Source organism: Lepisosteus oculatus, chromosome 16 (assembly GCF_040954835.1).
Source record: "Lepisosteus oculatus isolate fLepOcu1 chromosome 16, fLepOcu1.hap2, whole genome shotgun sequence".
Classification (NCBI taxonomy): domain Eukaryota; kingdom Metazoa; phylum Chordata; class Actinopteri; order Semionotiformes; family Lepisosteidae; genus Lepisosteus; species Lepisosteus oculatus.
In genome coordinates, this window is record NC_090711.1 from 6,231,779 (window position 1) to 6,250,443 (window position 18,665).

The window sequence follows — 18,665 nt, forward strand, 5'->3', positions numbered from 1 at the left end:
GGCAATGCATTGAATACAGCCCAACAAACTGCCACCCAAACTAAGAGTGACAACTGTTGCAATACAGTGTGCAGAAATAAAAGACTGAGGATGATCATTGTGAAATGAAATACAACAAGAATATTAGAAATAAACATTTTAAAAAAATCAACATTCAGGACTGATCGGATACCATTCCCAGTAATGACATTTCATAGGGAAGATAATATCTAGACAAATATATTGATTAATACTTGTTAAATGCTTACTGTTGTTAGTTTGATGACTCTGTCAAAAAGGTAGTATTGCCTAGCTGTTCTATTCATTGTGTGGCTGTAACTGCTTTCTATTGACTTCACTTTTGGCACATGGGTCCTCTGGTATTTATGGTACTGGCTTATTGCAATGGTAAAGACAGCTGTACAGGGCCCTGACTGCTTGTTGTCTTAGCTGTAGTCCAGATGTTCACAGTGTGGCAGGGGGCTAATGGAGGAATAAAGGGTTTCTCACCTGCCCAGGAACTGCACTTCTCCTCTGTGGTGGTGAGGAATAGACATGTACCTCCCAATGTTACCCGGAGGCCGGCTAACTGTATATCCAGCAAATTGAACCCTGCCAGACACAAATCCGCATTACAAAGAATGATCATGGCAGACCGAGGGGTGCACAGGTATGGCAGTCCACCATTTGTTGCAAAGGGTAAATCATATGAATTTTTTAATCGGTAATAACTTCCAAATGATTGTATTCAACACAATACATCAAACAAAAGACAGTAAAATTATATTTCAAAAACAGACAATAATAAGAATACTAATACCAAAAATCAAGATCCACAAAATAAATGTGTACACTGTGTTATCTAAAAGTAATATAACCATAAAATCGTACCTATTCCAGAGGTCATCGTCCTCTCCTCCCCAGCCCCAGAATGCATTTGGGAAGCCATTGATTTTCCTAAACTGTTCCACAGTCAGACCACTGACGCCCCCGAAGAACTCATTGTATGGCAGCCTAAAGAGGGAAAGAGAAGCAGCCTCAGTCTTCCATTATGCCATGGAACTTGTCCTATTAAGTATTCTGGATAATAAAGGTTAGTTCCATTATGATGGAGTAAGGTTAGAGAATGAAAATATGTACCGTATTTTTTTACAATTCTGAAAATCACAAATTATTGTACATCCACCTTCTACTCCCACATTGGGATTATGCAGGCCCCTTGAACATTTGCTTTTGTGGGAATTGAGTCTAAAAGACAGAACCAGATTGCTGTTTTGAGCTGGAGCCAGTCAAGTTGCATGGGTAGCCTGAGCACAAGCCTCCGCCCTGTTCCTTGCATCACAGATACAGTATCACTGCATGCCTGCAGGACACCAAGTCACAGGAAAGGCTGTTGGCCCGAAAGCTGCAAGAACTCTTGACAACTATTTTCAACTTTACCTGGCCGCCAACAGCTTGGGAAATCTTTAGTCGTAGTTGGCTAGTGGAAGAAAAAAGTTTTTTTATCACTTTTGTTTTTCATTTAAGCTCATATACAGTTTAATGTATGAGTCCTTGAAGGAAATGGAAACCAATTTTAATTTTAATTCTATGAAAACACCTGCCAATCAAAAACAAGCAGTTCTGACAGGTTAATGGTCCAGTTTCCAATTACTTTTGTGGTTACTATCATGTGTGGCTTATAAGGATGTCTGCCTTTAAGGATGAGGAATGCGAAAAAGAGCTTGGATTTGCAAGAGGAGCGGGAAAGATCCCATATTATGGACCTTGTATCAGTAGAACGGCAAATTTATAGTGCATATGAATCTCAAATTTCATACTTTCTGTACATTCCATTTAAGAGCAGAAAATAAAGTAAAACAGGCAGCTCTTACTTTCTTTCGATGGATATTACTGTGGTAAGGCTTTTACAGAACTCCTGCAGGAGTGGCGGCTGACTCACATGTAGGAGTACTTATTGAGCTTGACGGCGAAGTGCCGGGGCATTTCTCCACAGCCGTAGTAGTTGCGGTCATTCTCTAGGATGTGGTCAACGTCATGGAAGATGAAGCAGTCCCAATTCAGGTCCTTCATTGCCTCCTGAAACCCCACGTTGAACAGCATGGCTCTGTTAAAGGGCTGCGTTCCTGCCTGAGAAATACCTGGTGTTACTCCAGAGCTCAGACAGCAGGGGGAGCCCCAGCTAAGCTCAATTACTCTTCAAAAGGGCACTTCCTTATGCACAGTAGGTTTGTACACCTACAAAGAAGCTGTTAAAATGCTTTACCCTACACTACACATTGCTCCCCAGCTCCACCACTGACAAAAATTACACTGAAACATTAAGATGGAATAAGCAGTACAACAGCACCCATAGTAGCGGAACATAGTTTTGAGGGAGGGAATGACTAATTCCTCTGGTTAAAAATCTCCTGTGTGTGAGTGCTCCTACACTAAAGATCTGCACCCCAAGCAAAAGGGGCCTCTTGCAGCAGATGACATCTTGAATACTCCCATTACTGTAATTTAGTCTTTTTTAGAAGAATCATCCCAAACGAGTACTACTCTGCTATTCTGCAATAGCTTTCAATTGCCACTACAATGAAAACAAGTCACTGGTGTAGAAGATTGGAAAGCCCTGCCGTGAATAATTTAGAGTTTCCCAAAAGGGTATTAAGCAATGTTGAGTAATTAGTGTGAGCCAGCTTAGTAGGAGGAAAGGTTGAGTAAAACATACCAAAGAAGTTTCCACACTGTTAATATGGCTTTAGTTTCATTTGGCAAGCATTTGACTTTGAGCCTGGTTTTGAAACAATGCCTAAAGCACACAGGGATTACAGGAGTCCTACCTGCTCAATAACGTAGAAGGCAAACTGAAGCCGTTGCCTCTGCAGAGCTGGGATGAGGTGTCTGAAGAGCACTGGGAGATGCTCGTGACGATTTCGGAAAGGAATAAGAATGGCCACCTGCAGCACAGGGAAACAGCACAGTGAGCCAGGCACAGTGCACCCAACCCGTTTTACAGGTGTGGCATTCTCCAGTTGCTTTCTAAAGGCCTACACCTTTTTATTAACCAAAAAACCAAATGCAAGGAAAGAGCTGCTTGCTTTCACAAAGGATGGTAAACACTGTGGTGGTGGGGTGAGACTGTTCAAAGTTAGGATGAAAAAGGCACAGTCACCACCTTGTCGCAGATCAGGATCTGTAAAATTGATTGCTTGTTGACTGGCTACAAACAGGCTTTTGAGATGTCCTGTCATTGAGCTTGGTGACAATGAGGAAAACTATTTAAAAAAATGTAGATGTGTTACAAACTGTGTTTATTCAATGCAGATTGTGAAAAGAATCCATACAGCTGTACATTTAAATCTTTCCTGTGGGCATAGTGTTATGGCTACAGTGGACTAGTAATGAGGTAGTACCCTTGTTGCTGTGGTTCAGTAGCAGAACCACTCTATTTCAGCAGAGTCTAATTTCACAGCATGTACTCAATCATCTACTGCATTCAGCCCCTAAGGCAACACTATAACATAACCACTCTTCCAAACACCAAATCCTGTACAGTATCTTGCCAGAGCCGGATATTCTCCCTGATTTTAGTTTCATTACCTGGTTTCTGTCTTGTGTGAGGAAATATCGGATTAAGGAAGCTCTGCCTATAGTGGGGGGGCTGATGTAACATTTCCTCAACACGGGGTGTAAGAAGAACTGTTAAAATGTTAAGTGAGCAACAGATCATAGAAAAGCAAATACCTAACTACACTGCACTGTCTGTGTTTGTTTCTGACTAATTTACCCAGCCAGAAATGAGACAAAACAATAACATTGAAAAGTCAGTCAAATTTCATATTGACAGAAAGATTGAGTAGCTATTACAATTTTATTTCAGCACAGTAAGTATCCTAGACAATTCAGAAAAGAAATTCTTGTATGTTTTGCAGCCCTAAAGAACCATCTATAGCCAGACATGTCAGATAATTAAGACAAAAATGTACAGTACATTTTCTCAAATTCACATCTGAATGGCAACTATGTAAATACAAAGGATCCGGTATTTATGATGCTCTTTCCTTTAATTTTGCTCACTAGAGCTACAGCAATTGTGTACTCTTCATTTTTTGTTGCTTACCATAAGTCCATGAAGTATGAATGAGCTTTTAATTTACAAGCTTAGAAATTATAGTTTGAGATAAAATAATCTCTTGAAAACAAGATTGAAGGGCTAGATTTATCTTAGTTCAGGTGGGTAGCTGCGTCAGCATGCGTAGGCTGCAAAGGAACAAGTAATAGGTTTATTCCATGCTGAAAAAAAGAAGAAAGAGAACACAACGTTTCGGCCGTGGAGCCTTCTTCAGGTGTGAGAGAGACAGGGCAGTAGGCAAAGGTAAAGTAGCTGGAGAACAAAGGTTGGGAGGGAGGAGGAGTGAGAGGCGGGAGCAGGGGACAGAAAGAGAGGCCAATCAAGAGGTGTGAAGTCAGAATGGGTGCAGAGAGGTGTGAAATGAAACTTCCAATGAATGGAGAAAATTTAAAAGAACAGTAATCTGTCGTTAAGGGAAGGGAGAATGTGTGATCCTAACTGCAGAATAATTTTAGTTTCGGTGGTCTTTCTGATGTATGAGTTCGGAAAACCGTCTTTGAGAACACAGACGGAGAGATTAGTGTGGTCGTGGCCGTCAGAGGTGAAATGAGAAACAATGGGCTTGGAGAGATCTTTAATCTTCACAGCCCTGACGTGTTCTCTGAAGCGGTCTCCGAGTCTCCTTCCTGTTTCACCAATGTAGATGGCTGGGCATTTACTGCAAGAGATACAGTAAATAAGGTTGCTGGAGGTACAAGATGCTGTCTGGGTGATCCGGAATTGTCCTGAGGGGCCTTGAATGAGTGTGGTGGTGGCTGTGTACTTGCAGGTGATACAGCGAGCTCTGTTGCAAGGGAAAGTGCCTGGTGTGGATGGTTGTTGAGGGCGGTCAAGGGAGCTGTGAACAAGGAGGTTACGCAGATTAGGTGGTCGGCGATATGAGATGATAGGGCGATCAGAAAAGAGGGCCCCAATGGAGGGATCATCCTGTAGGATGGAAAAATTCTGGTTAATGGTCCTGGGGATAGGAAGTGTGTTAGGGTGGTAAGGAAGCACCAAGGGAATGCGGTTGTTACGGCGGGAGTTCCTGATCGGGTTGATGGTCCGGGGGGTGTTTTTGGCTCGGGCAAGGGCCCTGTCAATCACACTGCTGGGATATCCTCTGTTGATAAAAAATGAGTACATTTCGAGGGCTTGGTTCTCGAAGTCGATGTCGTCGCTGCATAGTCTTCGTAACCTAAGGAACTGTGAAAAAGGAAGAGAGTTTTTAGTGTGGTTGGGGTGAAATGAGCTGTACAGGAGGTAGCTGTGTGAATCCGTGGGTTTGTAATAAACTGAAGTGGAAAGTCGGGGGTAGTTGATAGACAAGTGGATGTCTAGAAACGGAAGAGTGGTGGAAGATATGTGAACTGTATATTTGAGGGACGGGTGGAAGTTGGTGAAATGGTGCAGGAAGAACTCGAGCTGATCGTTGGAGCATGTGGCGGCACCGACGCAATCATCAATATATCGTTTGTAGAGGTCAGGGACAACATAGATTTATCAACATAGGGTCAACATAGATTTATCTTATGTTGCCATTATCAGTTAAAGGAAAGTAGCTTGGCTGACTTAGTCATGAAATTCTAGGGGCCTCTGTTCAGTTCCATGAACAGGTTCAAGTGAGACGGATAAAATAATTAAAATGAACTTTAAAAAGATACCCAAGCTCATTAAAATTTACTCAACTGTAAATAAGACAATGACATAATCGAAGTCAGTAAGAGTAAGACACTACTGGCTTTTGCTGCTGTAAGTTTTTAGAGGATAAGAAGTAGGTCATTCATCAGGTATACCTAACATCTCAAGATACAACTTAAAGTATTCTCTAGTTCTCTTTACAGGTTAGATGTCATAACACACTGCTCATCCTGAGTCCGGCTCTTTCAAAATGTCACTGCACTGCAAGAATATTTCTCAGTTTAAAGAGGTCCGAAAAAACAACCATAGATACTGTACACGTGTATACCCATATCAGTCAATGCAATTCAGTTGTTCTGGTCACTTTTTGAGCTTCATGCAGTGATATCACATTCTCCAGGTCAGTAATGCTCTTTCATATACCAAGAGCATGTGTACATTTTGTAGTGAAAGCCTTTAAGAAGAGTCAAACAAAGTTCAAAGTAACTTGGGTAAATATTTAAATAAAATGTATGTGGGCTTCAAGATTAATTTCTTTATTTTCATCCTAAAGCATATTGTAACAGGCTCCATAGGCTTTAGGTTTGTGCATTAAATCATTCATTACTAGAAATAACTGGATGGGGAAAAAAACGTAATCGCCATTCAATTATTCAGAATGTCACTGATGCTGTTCTGCTTTTTCAGTCATACGCACAGCTAGTTTCATATCTAAGAGTCAAAAAAGGAATTTGTTCTCTGTCAATTACTATTTTGTACATTATTATTAACATCAGGAAATCCTCATTTCAAAGGTGAATGTGGATAACTGCTCACATGTGCTACAACTAGGACGATTTCTATTGTGCTCATTTAATAATAACATTACAAAAAAAGAAATGAGAATTATTTTCAAAGGTTTGTAATAGGGTTCTGATCTTTCTAATGTGGACATTTTCCATTTCACTTCTGTCACTGAAGAATCTCAGATGAGCCTCTGTTTATAATTGTATTTGATCATGCTTCTACCTAAAGTGAACTGTCATGTTCTGCTTTTAGTTTGTCTTCTAATTTTATACATCCCCAAGACCTTGAAAAGCATTATCCAAGCACACTACCACAGGACACCTACAGCTTAAACCTTTTATAAGTGCAGACTTCATTACAGAATATTAAGAACAGGGCTATCGGGTTTGCACATCATTCATATTTAGTAGAATAAGAACAGGGACAGCAGGTTCTGGACTTGTAACTGGAAGTTTGTGGCTGGCACTGCAATTGTACACCTGTTGTTCATTTTTAAAGTGAAAGACAGCTATTCAGAAATTTGTCACTGTATGCCAGGGCTTTTTTGATCAACTGAAATAATCCAATTAAGCAGTTCCATCTGCTACTCTTCTTAAGCTTGTAAAAGTGTATTTAAAAATGCCCATCACTTAGAGGTAAGCTCTCTGAATAATGCACAACAATCTAAGATTTTCCTCCTATCTTAACCAGTGACAACAGTCTAAAATTTAGTACTAATTACATCTTTTAAAAGAAAAAAATATGGAAAACAGAGGCAGATGCTGCATTTTCAAATCATTAAGGAGTTTCTAGGCAACCTCCAAAGACCTCCTGCTTAGTGTGCTATCAGTGCAGCCAAGCACATAGTCACACACACAACCGCACAACTTGCTTAGGCAATTGTAGCACATACTTTTTTCTCCATGAAAACCATCGCTCACCCAAAAAAGAATCAGGCTGGATACTTATATAGAAACAAAAGCTCTTTGAGTTCCTGTCAACTTTTTTGTCCGTTATCTTTTGTAAATATTGACAAGAGATTAAAAATAAAGACCAGTAATTCCCTTTTTGAAAAGAATGGACTAGGGTGAGAAAAGGGAAATTTCGACAAGGGAGGGAGATGCTGAAGGTCGTGGTGGTGGTGGTGGTGGTGGGGGGGTCACAATGCTCTGGCAGCTGAGCCCTGGAGTCCTTGAGGAAAGTCAAGGCATCTCACCTTCCAGCGAGGAATGCAGTCACTGGGCTTCCAGTGCCCTCCTGGCAGGAGATTAGGGTCCTCATGCAGCCACTGCTCCACCTCCTCCAGTGCTATCTCGCTCATGTTCACATCCACAGCGCCCTCTGAGACACAGACACACACACGGGCAGGAGAGGTCAGCATCAGATTCACACGCCCTCTGGACATTCTTACATTTCTTGACTATGGAGAACTGAGAAGAAGAAATGAGCCCAGTCACAGGCATACAGTATACACCATGACTACTAATAAGGCCACACAGGGATGACAGCTAATATTTGTGAAGTTATATGACATAGGGCTCACTAGTCCTTAACTTTCTCAGGATTTCAAACCCTTGACCTGGACTATTGGCTTGAAAAGATGTTCATTTAACCAATTTCAGATTTAACAATGTTACTGGGGATTGAAATTCACACTCATCCAGGCTGCTCATACTGTAAGTGAACAGATTTCTGGAATGTAAGCAATCGAGCCCACAAATCATTAATGATGCTTATTATGGAAGTGTTTTGTATATTTTACCAATGTCTCTCTGGATCACAGACTACTAACCTACAAACAGGTGTTAGGCATGGGGAGAGCACGTTTATTAAACTAGTTGAGGACAGAAAGATCAAAGTTCTATTGGGTACATCTCATCTTATTTGCCAAACGGCTTTATACCATACAGTGTCGCGGGAAGCTGGAGCCTACCAGACAAGCAAAGATCGCAAGGCAGGGTAGACCCAGTCAGAACAGTCAAAAAGGGTTACTGATTTAGTAAAGAAATAGTGCCGGGATTTTGCAACATTGACACTCACTCATTGAGGGGAGTCTTTCCGGACATGTCTCATTGGGATGATATGTAAAGCCCTCTGGTAGGAAAGTTGTAGTTTGGATGTATGGGTCACTGATGTTAAAGTCATAAGGATAATCTGTACAGAGGAATAAATAAACTATAAGTACTTTTTAAACCAAGACAAAAGGCACATTGGAAGAGATCCCATTGCACATAAAACTTAGCATTCAGTAGAGATATTTTTATTAAAAAGTTATACAAACCCTTCTTAATGTTCAAAGGAAAAATAAAAATGGCAAATAGTTGTATAATTTTAAAACTGTACTTAAATATATAATAAAATATTCAGATGGTCAATACATATTGGTGTTAAAAGGCATGCTCTAAAACACTCTTCATCTATGTCCTTGTTACCACACAGGATGCCCATTTCCTCTTTAACAGTTTTTGGTGTTAATTGCCACAGTGTAAGTTCCTCAGTTAACATCATTTGCAACAAAATCTTTAGTTGACAGAAGTATGCATGGCCCATTTCAGCCTTTACACAGTGTGCTACTATTACATGACTGGAAAACACATAAGCCATCAGTTTTCTCATTAGTGAAAAGTACTTCTTTCGTGCTTAGAAACCAACGCTTCAATTACAGAAAAAGAACACCTGTACAAAGTGCAGTACATGCTGAAAACCAGCCCATCTAAAATGAGTATCTTTCTATATGTCTTTAAGAGACTTTTGAACCTGTTTAAGCAAAAGCTAGGTACTGTAATTATGACTACATACTATGGACAATTTTTATTTTTAAATTAAGGAGGGCATTGTGGAATTTATAAATTAACTTAAATTAAATTAATTTATTAATTACTGTAAGGTCAAACAGCAGCTATATTGTGAAAATAGGACCCCAGAGAGCACTGAAAATTGGTGGACATGAAAGAGACCTCAGGGAACATGACTGCATACACCAAAGCAGCCATTCCAGCACTGGACCTTATCATTTCTGTTTGTCTTTAAGTCACCAACCAGTTTATGACTGTGGAAGAGGAAGACTGGGTTATTTACAATTTATGAAGACTAAGAAGTCCTTAGGGTCCAGAGTCCCACAGGTTTAAAGCTGGGAACCCCAGCTCTAGAGGGCAATAACATCAGGGGATCCCCCCATTGACCAAGAAGTATATTTCTGAGGTAAAAATCCAGGTGGCCAATGCCGATATCAGTACTCTGTGGTGTTTCTCATCTTTCACAATGGGGAATGTGTTCCCTATGATCCTATTGTGTGGGATTTCGTTATGTAAACAGATCATTCCTCCATTATCAACTAACAGTATGAACACCCTGACCAAAGACTTACCTGTGCCATTGAAGGTGCTATAAGCCCCACGGACTACCTGCTCATAAACTTGAGCTCCAATTGTCCTCATGTTCTCTCGGAACTGGATTCCCCGAGCTTGGACCATGAACAAGTACTCATTCACTGAAAGAAAGAAAAGGAGGAGTGAGTACTGTTACAGCACTACTGTATATGGAACATATGCAGTTATGCCCTCAAATCATACTACAATTAATAATCTTCCATTATGGCTAATATACCAAATACAGTACACAGAGAAGGATGACAGCTCTTGCATTTCCTTAATTCACATTAGCCTGGACAATATCTCTTTTAGGAAGTTTATGGTCCCAATATAACATTGTACAAAATGTTCCACACTTAAAACTATTGTTACTGATAGAGGTGGTCAACATCTAGCTAATGTCAACATTAGCAGCTCTGGGGATTTTCAATGCAAGAGAGGAATTGAGCTGTGCACCCTGTTGTAGAGTGTCTGAAACACATTGATCAAAGGAATCATATGGTTTACCCGGGTTATTTATGTTCTTGGTAAATCATTAAGAGTCATCAAAAGTCCAGGTACACAAGATGTAACAACAGAGGAGAAAAGGCACAGACAGATGGACCCAAGGAGGGAGAACGGACAGTGCCAGGTGGAAGGTCCTTGTCCCGATCGGGCTTTAATACCAGATTCAAGTATTTGAACCTTGTTAACAGAGCCATTCTGTTGTTTTAGAAAACATTGGTTTCCTGTATAGATAATCCATAGGTTAAAAACGGTCTCTCCTGGTTAGTGAATGCATTTTTAGAATTGGGTGATAGGTTTCCCATTTACTTTGTAGCATTTGGATTTATAGAGAGATTTAATTGTAGACTGAAATCTGTTTGGTTTAGAAGGCAGTTTTTTTGCCTGTTTTGGTATTACATACTGTACAGTAGGATTTGAATACTAAGTAGCAGTCTGGGGCTTTTTTTTGCTTATCCAGGATGTTGGCCTCTAAGATGCCTTGTTTGTAAATAGAGTAACTTGGATGCTGTATTTTGTGTTGTGCGTTCCTTATGTGTGTTATTGTCATAATTACAAAATACATATTTAACCCAGTGTGCCTGATTTAATACTCTATCTCCAAACCTGTGCCAGAGAACAAAGATCTCAGGTGCCTTTAATTATACCATTCGCTCGGGTACATTCTTAGAATATCTTTACAATTTGTGGGTTATGATTATTTAATTACTGATTAATCCACTCAGTCTATTTTCTGTGATTCTTTATTTTCATAACCTCCTATTTGTAACAGTATTTATCATAAAAGTGTTTTGTCACCACATGGTGGCTATTTAACATGTCTTACAGCACATCTTTTGATATGCAATGTAATCACTAAGTTAACAAGAAGCCAACAAACACCACAAAAGAGATACTGGAGTTTATTTTAGTAGACAGTTCTGTAGTGGGTCTCAAGTGTTTCTTCTTGGACTACAAAACCAAAAGAGTTTACCCCAATACTTCCTTCGGAAAATAAAGGTACACTCTATGGCCTCCAATTGGGAAAAAACAGCAGACACAGGGGTATTCCAGGATTGAGAACCACTGGACTAAACCACTATAATGTCCTTCTCTTGTCTGAAGTCAGTGAAGAAACAGACTCACTGAAACATGTTGGACTGCTACAGGAAAGACAACAGGACAGTGGCACTTTGCTGCCACTCCTAACGAAATACCAAGAAAAAGACATCACACTACACAGAATAATAGAAGTAATCAGTAAAATTTCCCTCAGTCTTTCCAACTCATCAGGATGAAGGTCTATGCACCTTCATTTGTTCAGCACACTCTCCCACCCCACCAACACCACCCAACATTCACTTACTATCACCATGACAGGTGATATGCTTTTAAACAAATGTACTGACGCTAAGGTAGCACTTAACCTCGCCAGCCTCTATAATCTACACTCAGAAATCTATCAGTTCTCAGAAAGCCTTCCCCACCATCATATTCTAGTCAGCTTCAAACCTCCTTTCTGACTTCTTGCTCTTAACTTCATTTAAACCTTTGGTCAATTCAAAGAATGTCAGCCTGGAAACACAAGTGTCAGCTGTGAATGTTTTAACATTTCCTGTTTCACTGTGGGATATCTTGGCTCAGGCCTACATACAGTAGTTTTGAGTAGTCTCTCCTTAACTGTGGTGAATTTTATACGAGAACTCCCTCACTTTTTATTCAGGCCTATATTCAAGGTTTTTGAAGGTCTGGAATTGTAATGAATCTCACCATTGCAAAAAAAAAACTACACCTTTAACATCTTCTCCCTTCAAGCCAGCCTGTTAATTAGTCATAAAGTCGTCACTGCTTGTCTCAGATAATAGTGCCAGGACTATGGACTCCAAAGTGATGTGTCTTTTTATCTGAAAAATTTACATCAGTCATAATATATTCTCAACTTTACTGCTCTGACATCTCTATTCAACAAGCACAGCTGAGAGGAGATAATGAACCTTTTCAGGAAATTAATTTTTTAGTATGGAAAACTACCATGGGGATTGTAGACAAGGAACAGATAGGGTGTTGCTTTAATCATTCCAAAGATTATGTGTGTGCTTCAATATGTGACTTATGCAAGTTGTGCTTCCTTGAGTTTCTCTTATTGGAATAATGACAAAGCACTAAAAAAATCTAATTTTGCTAAGCAATAATACCAGAGTTTTACTTCAATGTTCAATCAGGTCCCAATAAAAAAATCAAACACATGTACATATTCAAAAAATCAACAAGCTTATTAATGTATTCTAAGGTAGCATTACATTTATTGTTATTTTTCTTTTTCATTACCAACAGAGGGATATAGGCTGTAAGGTGTCAGGAAAACTGACACTTGAACAGCTCTTTAGTGACCATTTCAGTCTACTCGAAATGAGTAAAAACATCTGCACACCTGATAAAACTGTTGGGTGTGAAACAGATTGATATTAAATATGAGAAAGTCAAAGTTGTGCCCTCTATGATACAAATTTCAATTTATTTTCAGTTCATGGATTACTTCTAGAAACTGCATCAGAACATGTTCCAATGAAGGCTGTAAGAATGAAACCTTTTTTCAGCCACAGATTTAATAACAGTCTTCAAGAGCACATTTTTAGTTCAAGTGAAAACACTAAATAGTACAAAACAGAATATCAGTATAAAAAAAGATACTGGCTAGCATGCTGATACAGTAGCTTTTCTTATGCCAAAGTGAGCTTTGCTTCTGTTCTACCAAATAAATTAGTAAAGATGCAGCTGCGCTTTGGATCAATTTCCACAAATAAGGATTGATGGAACTGAAATCTAGTAAATTTCCTCCTTCCTCATTCCTCAGTTCTGACAATTACAGTATCTTTCATTCTGAATGTAAAGGGTGGGCCAATTCTTTCTTCCCAACTCTACTATAATTATAGCTAAACAAATCTTACTTCAGAGTTTTCACATTCTGTAACATACAAACCCGGTCTAGAAGATCAAACTACATGTTCAGTATCTACTGTTTTGAGCAGTAGTGAAAGCAGTAGCCTTTTTGTCATTAAAATCTGTTATTAGAAGTCCCTTGGGATTTTTTTCCAATCAATCTACAATTTTATCTAGTAGTAAAAAGTTAAAAGAGTTAGTAAGTCTAGAACAGCCAGATCTCATGTGAGAGAATTATGTTTTCCTTTATGGCCGGGCATTTTTTTTAATTCAAAAGTCACAAGTTACAATTTGTAGCTAGGAGACCATAGCCTGTCCTCCGTGAAGGCCCCTGTAAACTTTCATTTGTCCAGTGATACACAGTATATTGCAATTATAGGTTATGACTAGAATGCAGTTTTAATCTTCACATGAAAGTGACTAGACTCAAAACTTATCACGTCTGCAAAATATTGTATCAATCTAAATGTAAGGTCAGTATAAGCTCCCTCCATCTGTAATTCACTAGAACATATCCCAGAACAAATGCATGATGAATAAACTCTAAAATGCCAATGACTAACATCCATGGTCTAGCAAGAAATATTACATTTAATAAAACTACATTTATCAAACGGCTACACATCTGTTCACAACTGTACTACAGTACGACCTCTTAAAGAAAACCTGTTCTAAGGCAAAAATACTACTGTATAAACCCAGGTGCAGCTAATGACACTTTGCTACAGCTAATGACACTTCGCTAAAACAATTATGTGGTTTCTCTTTGTGAAGTGCAGGTAATAATTAAGCTTAATGGGCAAAGGAAAACATACATTAATCATTCAAAGACTTTTAAGATACTGTACAATGCAAGAAACCTCCTTCCTATCAGGTTCATGCTATAAAGTCAGAAATGCACTAAGTAAATTTACTGTATAAAATTTTCCAACTGTTTTTTGTATATCCCGAGGCGGTGTATACAATAAAATATTTGACTAATACACATTATGTAGCTTTTTTCATTAACAATGAATCACAGTCAACCACTCCAGTACTATAAGATTAAGTAATCTGGACAGGAGTGATTAATCTGTCTTTAAGACATTTCCTTTCTATCCAGCTTGCTTCTGGGGTTCTCTTCAACACGCGCTTAAATACTCTAAATACTTCACAAGTGGAAAAAGAGAAAACGCTCTATCCTCCCTTTCCCTGAATTAACCACATGCACAGTCAGATAAAATGCTGATTTTGAGGGAGAGAAATGCTGATCAGAGTTACACTGAAGGGGGATGGCAGTTTAATTGCCACAATCTAGCAGTAAGGCAGTTTACTGAGTAAGGCCTGCAGACCAATGGCCGTTAAGTTCAAAGTACTGTAGGTCCTTTGAACCTACAGTTCCTGCAGAACCTGCAGTAAGTTGATTTAATCTTTTTAGCCTGCATTTTCAGAACAATTCGCAATCAATTATTTAATGAACTAGCAAACGCATTCAATGGTAAAGTACTTATGCAGAGTAAGCGCAATCTCAAAGCACTTTCCAAATAAATGTTCAGAAAGTTCAAAGACACCGGAAAAGTGAAAACTTCATTAGTGAAACAGAGAAACATCAACAAGAGGTCACAAGAGTAAAGTACTGTAAGTGTACATGCATTTAAATCATCAAGATCAGAAAGCAGTTCTTTACACAGCAGGATAGTGGAAGTATGGAACAAAAAGGCTGACTGTCATGAAATGACTAGAAGAGATTATCAGATCTATTAACTACTAAATACTAAAGGTCTAGATGGTCTGAATTAACCCCCTCTTGTTTGTAACTGTTCTTACCGTATGTATGTAAACGGATGTAAATTTACGGAGCTGTATTTGTTTTTATTCTGAAGACTCACCATAATTTCAGCACTGTCTATATACTGTATCTGTCAGTATTTGATCTCATATATCATTATGGAGAGTTCACAGGTCGTACATGACATTTTCTGATTTACATGATTTTCTCCCAACAACCAATTGCAGTTGTTTTGCTGAAGCATATGAAAAGCACACTTTCAAAGATTACTGTAACTGTGCAGCTTTCTATCCGTAGGAACAAGTGCACAGAAAGCTACATCACAGTGGACAGCCGTTTTTCTCCTCTCCTTCACAGTTAAAACTCATTCTGTATTTCTCGCCCAACTGTTTAAGCAATGTTAAGCAATATGCTGTCAGGCCACAGTAAGGTTAGCAAATGGAAAATACCCACAGACAATGTGAAATCAAACTACTGCAGGAGACAGAGGACCTACAGTACTCTGAACTTAACGGCCATTGGTCTGCAGGGCTTACTCAGTAAACTGCCTTACTGCTAGATTGTGGCAATTAAACTGCCATCCCCCTTCAGTGTAACTCTGATCAGCATTTCTCTCCCTCAAAATCAGCATTTTATCTGACTGTGCATGTGGTTAATTCTGGGAAGGGAGGATAGAGCATACAGTACCTTTGAAAAAGGGAATTTAAAAAACAACTTTGAATGGCACATTTTTACCCCACATTTAAAAAAAAATACTAATGATTCAGAGATGCTCTTTTACAGACTGACAACTATTACTATCAACTATGCATAATGTGACATTATACCAGTTTTTTTTTTCATTTTAGACCCACTCACTCTGAATCCCCAGGGGTGTTAGTGGGGCCAGTAGGGGGCGCTCACCCTGCGGTCTGTATTGATCCTAATGCCCCAGTATAATGATGGACACAATACTGCAAAAAAGGTGCCGTCCTTTGGATGAGACATAAAACCCAGGTCCTGACTCTCCATGGCGTTTCTTGAAAAGAGTAGGGGTGTTACCCCAGAATCCTGGCCAAATTTTCCAATCAGGGCCTCCTCATAATCTCCATCTGAGGAACTGGCTTCATCACTCTGCTCTCCTCCTCACTGAGAGCTGGTGTGTGGGGAGCGTACTGGCGCACTATGGCTGCCGTCGCATCATCCAGGTGGGGCTGCACATTGGTGGCGGTGGAGGGGATCCCCATTACCTGTAAAGTGCTTTGAGTGGAGTGTCCAGAAAAGCTCTATATAAGTGTAAGAATTTTTTTTTATAGTGCCACCTGAAACGTGCCTAAAATCCCCCCAAAAAACACTTTAGAAATTGATGCCTACACTGCCTGCAGGCTCTCTGCAAATGATCAGCCGCGTCTTGCGCTACCCCAGCCAGAGGTGGGGAGTGACCGACGACTCCACCAGCAATCTGCACCCCTAATGCTCAAGGCAGGGGAAGGTCCCTTTTTCATTTCTTCCAGAAAGCACTTTACAGGAGGAACACTATTACCAAAAAAAAACAATGAATAACACATCAATAAGACCAGGCAAGTTAAATACAAGCTAAAAAAGAAAAGTTAAGACAACCACAAGAAGTGATAAGTAAACTGGGCTATATGAACATTTTTATCTAAAAGTAAAAACAGCACTGAGGACTTTCCCTTTCAGCCCTGAGCAGGACATTCCTTAATGTTAATGTAATTTGGCTGAAAACCCATCTACTTTAAGAATAAAGTAGTAAATTTTCGAATAATGGTTATAACAAATACCCCAGCATCATGGGTCAGAAGCATACAGTTCTATAAGATTTGCTATATAATATGTAAATTCAATGTAATTTTGTTCAATGGTAATAGCTAAAGCTGCCCCAAATTGTAATTCTAGTCCAACCTTTAAATTAGTTTTCTGTATAGCTGGCACTGAGAGCTGTAGATTTCATCACGCATCTCTTTGGAAATTATAAACTGCCAGGCATCTTGCTAGCTCAAGGGATTATCAAATACAGATTACCAAAGCAACTATTCACATTGTACCATTCTTAAACAAAGCAATCTTTGATGCTCTGAAATGGGATCTTCAACAGACACCTCCACGTGCGAGTTTAGAACACATTCAGTGTCCAAACAGTGGAAATGAAACATTCTGTTCCTTGCTTTTCATTTTCAGTCTTGTTTGGTTTTCCCACTGGGGTTTGGTTCAGTGTAATGCTCAACACACAGTGGGCTTACAGCCCAAACATTCCTGTTGACTGGTGACAAGTGCAGTACAGTGTGTTTTGTGTTCCAAGGAGGCTTTATTCAAAGCAATGTATTGATATTGTGATTCACTGGTGCAGAAAAACAATATTTAGCATTTCTGCCACTTTCCAGTTTGAATGACTTGATGATTTTAGTTAATTCAATTTCATAACATTTTTGTTCATTAAATTTTTGTCATGTACTGTACAGTTCTAGCACTGAAATCCACAGTGTGCGTTTTACTGTTCTGTGACTTTGCTTTCTTGACTTTTCTAAATTAAATGATGTATCAACTGTAAAAACAAGCTACTGTCCCTCCTACCTATCTTTCGCATATTCCAGGAAACCTACAACAATAACATAAAATCCAAAGCCAAGCAGAACAACAGTTATTCTCTTTTCAATGAAATACGTCAATGAGCCTGCTGGAGGAGGATGCTGGGTGCATTTTCAGAAAACTAGTGGCACAAGTCTTTCTTCACTTGTGACATGTTGCTTCACACAGCAATGGAAAAACAAAAACTCCACAAATGCTATGCTCAAGCTGGAGCCTGAGAAAATCCATTTGAAAAGTAGCCTAAGGTGTAACCTGTGCATTAGGAAACAAGCTAGACGGCATACCCTTCAACCTGCCATCTATCTTCTGCTGAAAGTGATTCACTCCCATGTGAACCGAAAATCATTGCTCACATAGTGCCAACTGAAACTTGCCTACAAATACCGTACAAACTCACACTTTACATTTGCTGTCTATCTAGTCCCATGGAATAGATGCATGAGACTAAAAATGAAAAGAGGACAGGATCCTTTATATTAAACCAGATAAGACCGCCGTGACTGTGTCTCATAGCTATATATCCATGTGCAAATGTGGAAACCTCAACTAAATACAACTATCATGAAAGTAAAATAAAAGTAAATGGGAATGTAGTGAAGAATTGACAATCAGGCCTGACAATTCACTCGGGCCTAATCAAATTCCAACACACTGCAAACAATGTGGGCTGTTGTCTCTCCAGTCAAACTTAACTCTTACCTTGTGATTCCATTAAGTCTCAGAAGACAAGCCTAGGCTTTGCTGGGAAGAATACCCCTCACTCTCAATAAGAAGAGTCATGAGACACTGAAGAGTGCTGCCATAGCCCAGGGCAGCCCTTCACTGGGATTGCCTCAAGGAAATGCCAGTGCAAATGTGACCTGACCACACGGCTCACTATCACATGAAACAAGTCATGTGCTTGTCATATGACAAGAAGCCCTTGTGGTGTCCCCCATTAAAGCTACAAGGTTCGGCAGCCAGTTCAATTCGTTTTCCCTGATAATTGTGTAATTCTTAGGCATTTCTTCTCTGTAAAATTCCTCTCGTGTTT

General features: G+C 39.4%; 2 protein-coding genes across 4 annotated transcripts in view; one reads left to right on the forward strand and one right to left on the reverse strand.

Moving 5' to 3' along the window:
* LOC102697711 (EMILIN-3) overlaps window positions 1–18,665 on the forward strand; it is a 42,486-nt gene that overhangs the window by 21,713 nt on the left and 2,108 nt on the right. The gene's annotated exons all lie outside the window — the stretch shown is intronic.
* The window catches only part of b4galt5 (UDP-Gal:betaGlcNAc beta 1,4- galactosyltransferase, polypeptide 5), a 37,817-nt gene that overhangs the window by 6,367 nt on the left and 12,785 nt on the right, over window positions 1–18,665 (reverse strand). Inside the window, exons 1-8 of one of the 2 annotated variants that reach the window (XM_069179663.1) lie at window positions 18,332–18,432; window positions 9,852–9,974; window positions 8,525–8,638; window positions 7,701–7,825; window positions 2,808–2,924; window positions 1,922–2,109; window positions 871–993; window positions 490–591 (exon numbers count right to left, since the gene is read on the reverse strand). In XM_069179663.1, the coding sequence (XP_069035764.1) occupies window positions 490–591; window positions 871–993; window positions 1,922–2,109; window positions 2,808–2,924; window positions 7,701–7,825; window positions 8,525–8,638; window positions 9,852–9,974; window positions 18,332–18,344 (905 nt within the window). In that variant the 5' untranslated portion in view covers window positions 18,345–18,432. Of the gene's footprint in view, window positions 1–489; window positions 592–870; window positions 994–1,921; window positions 2,110–2,807; window positions 2,925–7,700; window positions 7,826–8,524; window positions 8,639–9,851; window positions 9,975–18,331; window positions 18,433–18,665 lie in introns of those variants that run through there. The other variant, XM_006639527.3, reaches the window with a different exon arrangement.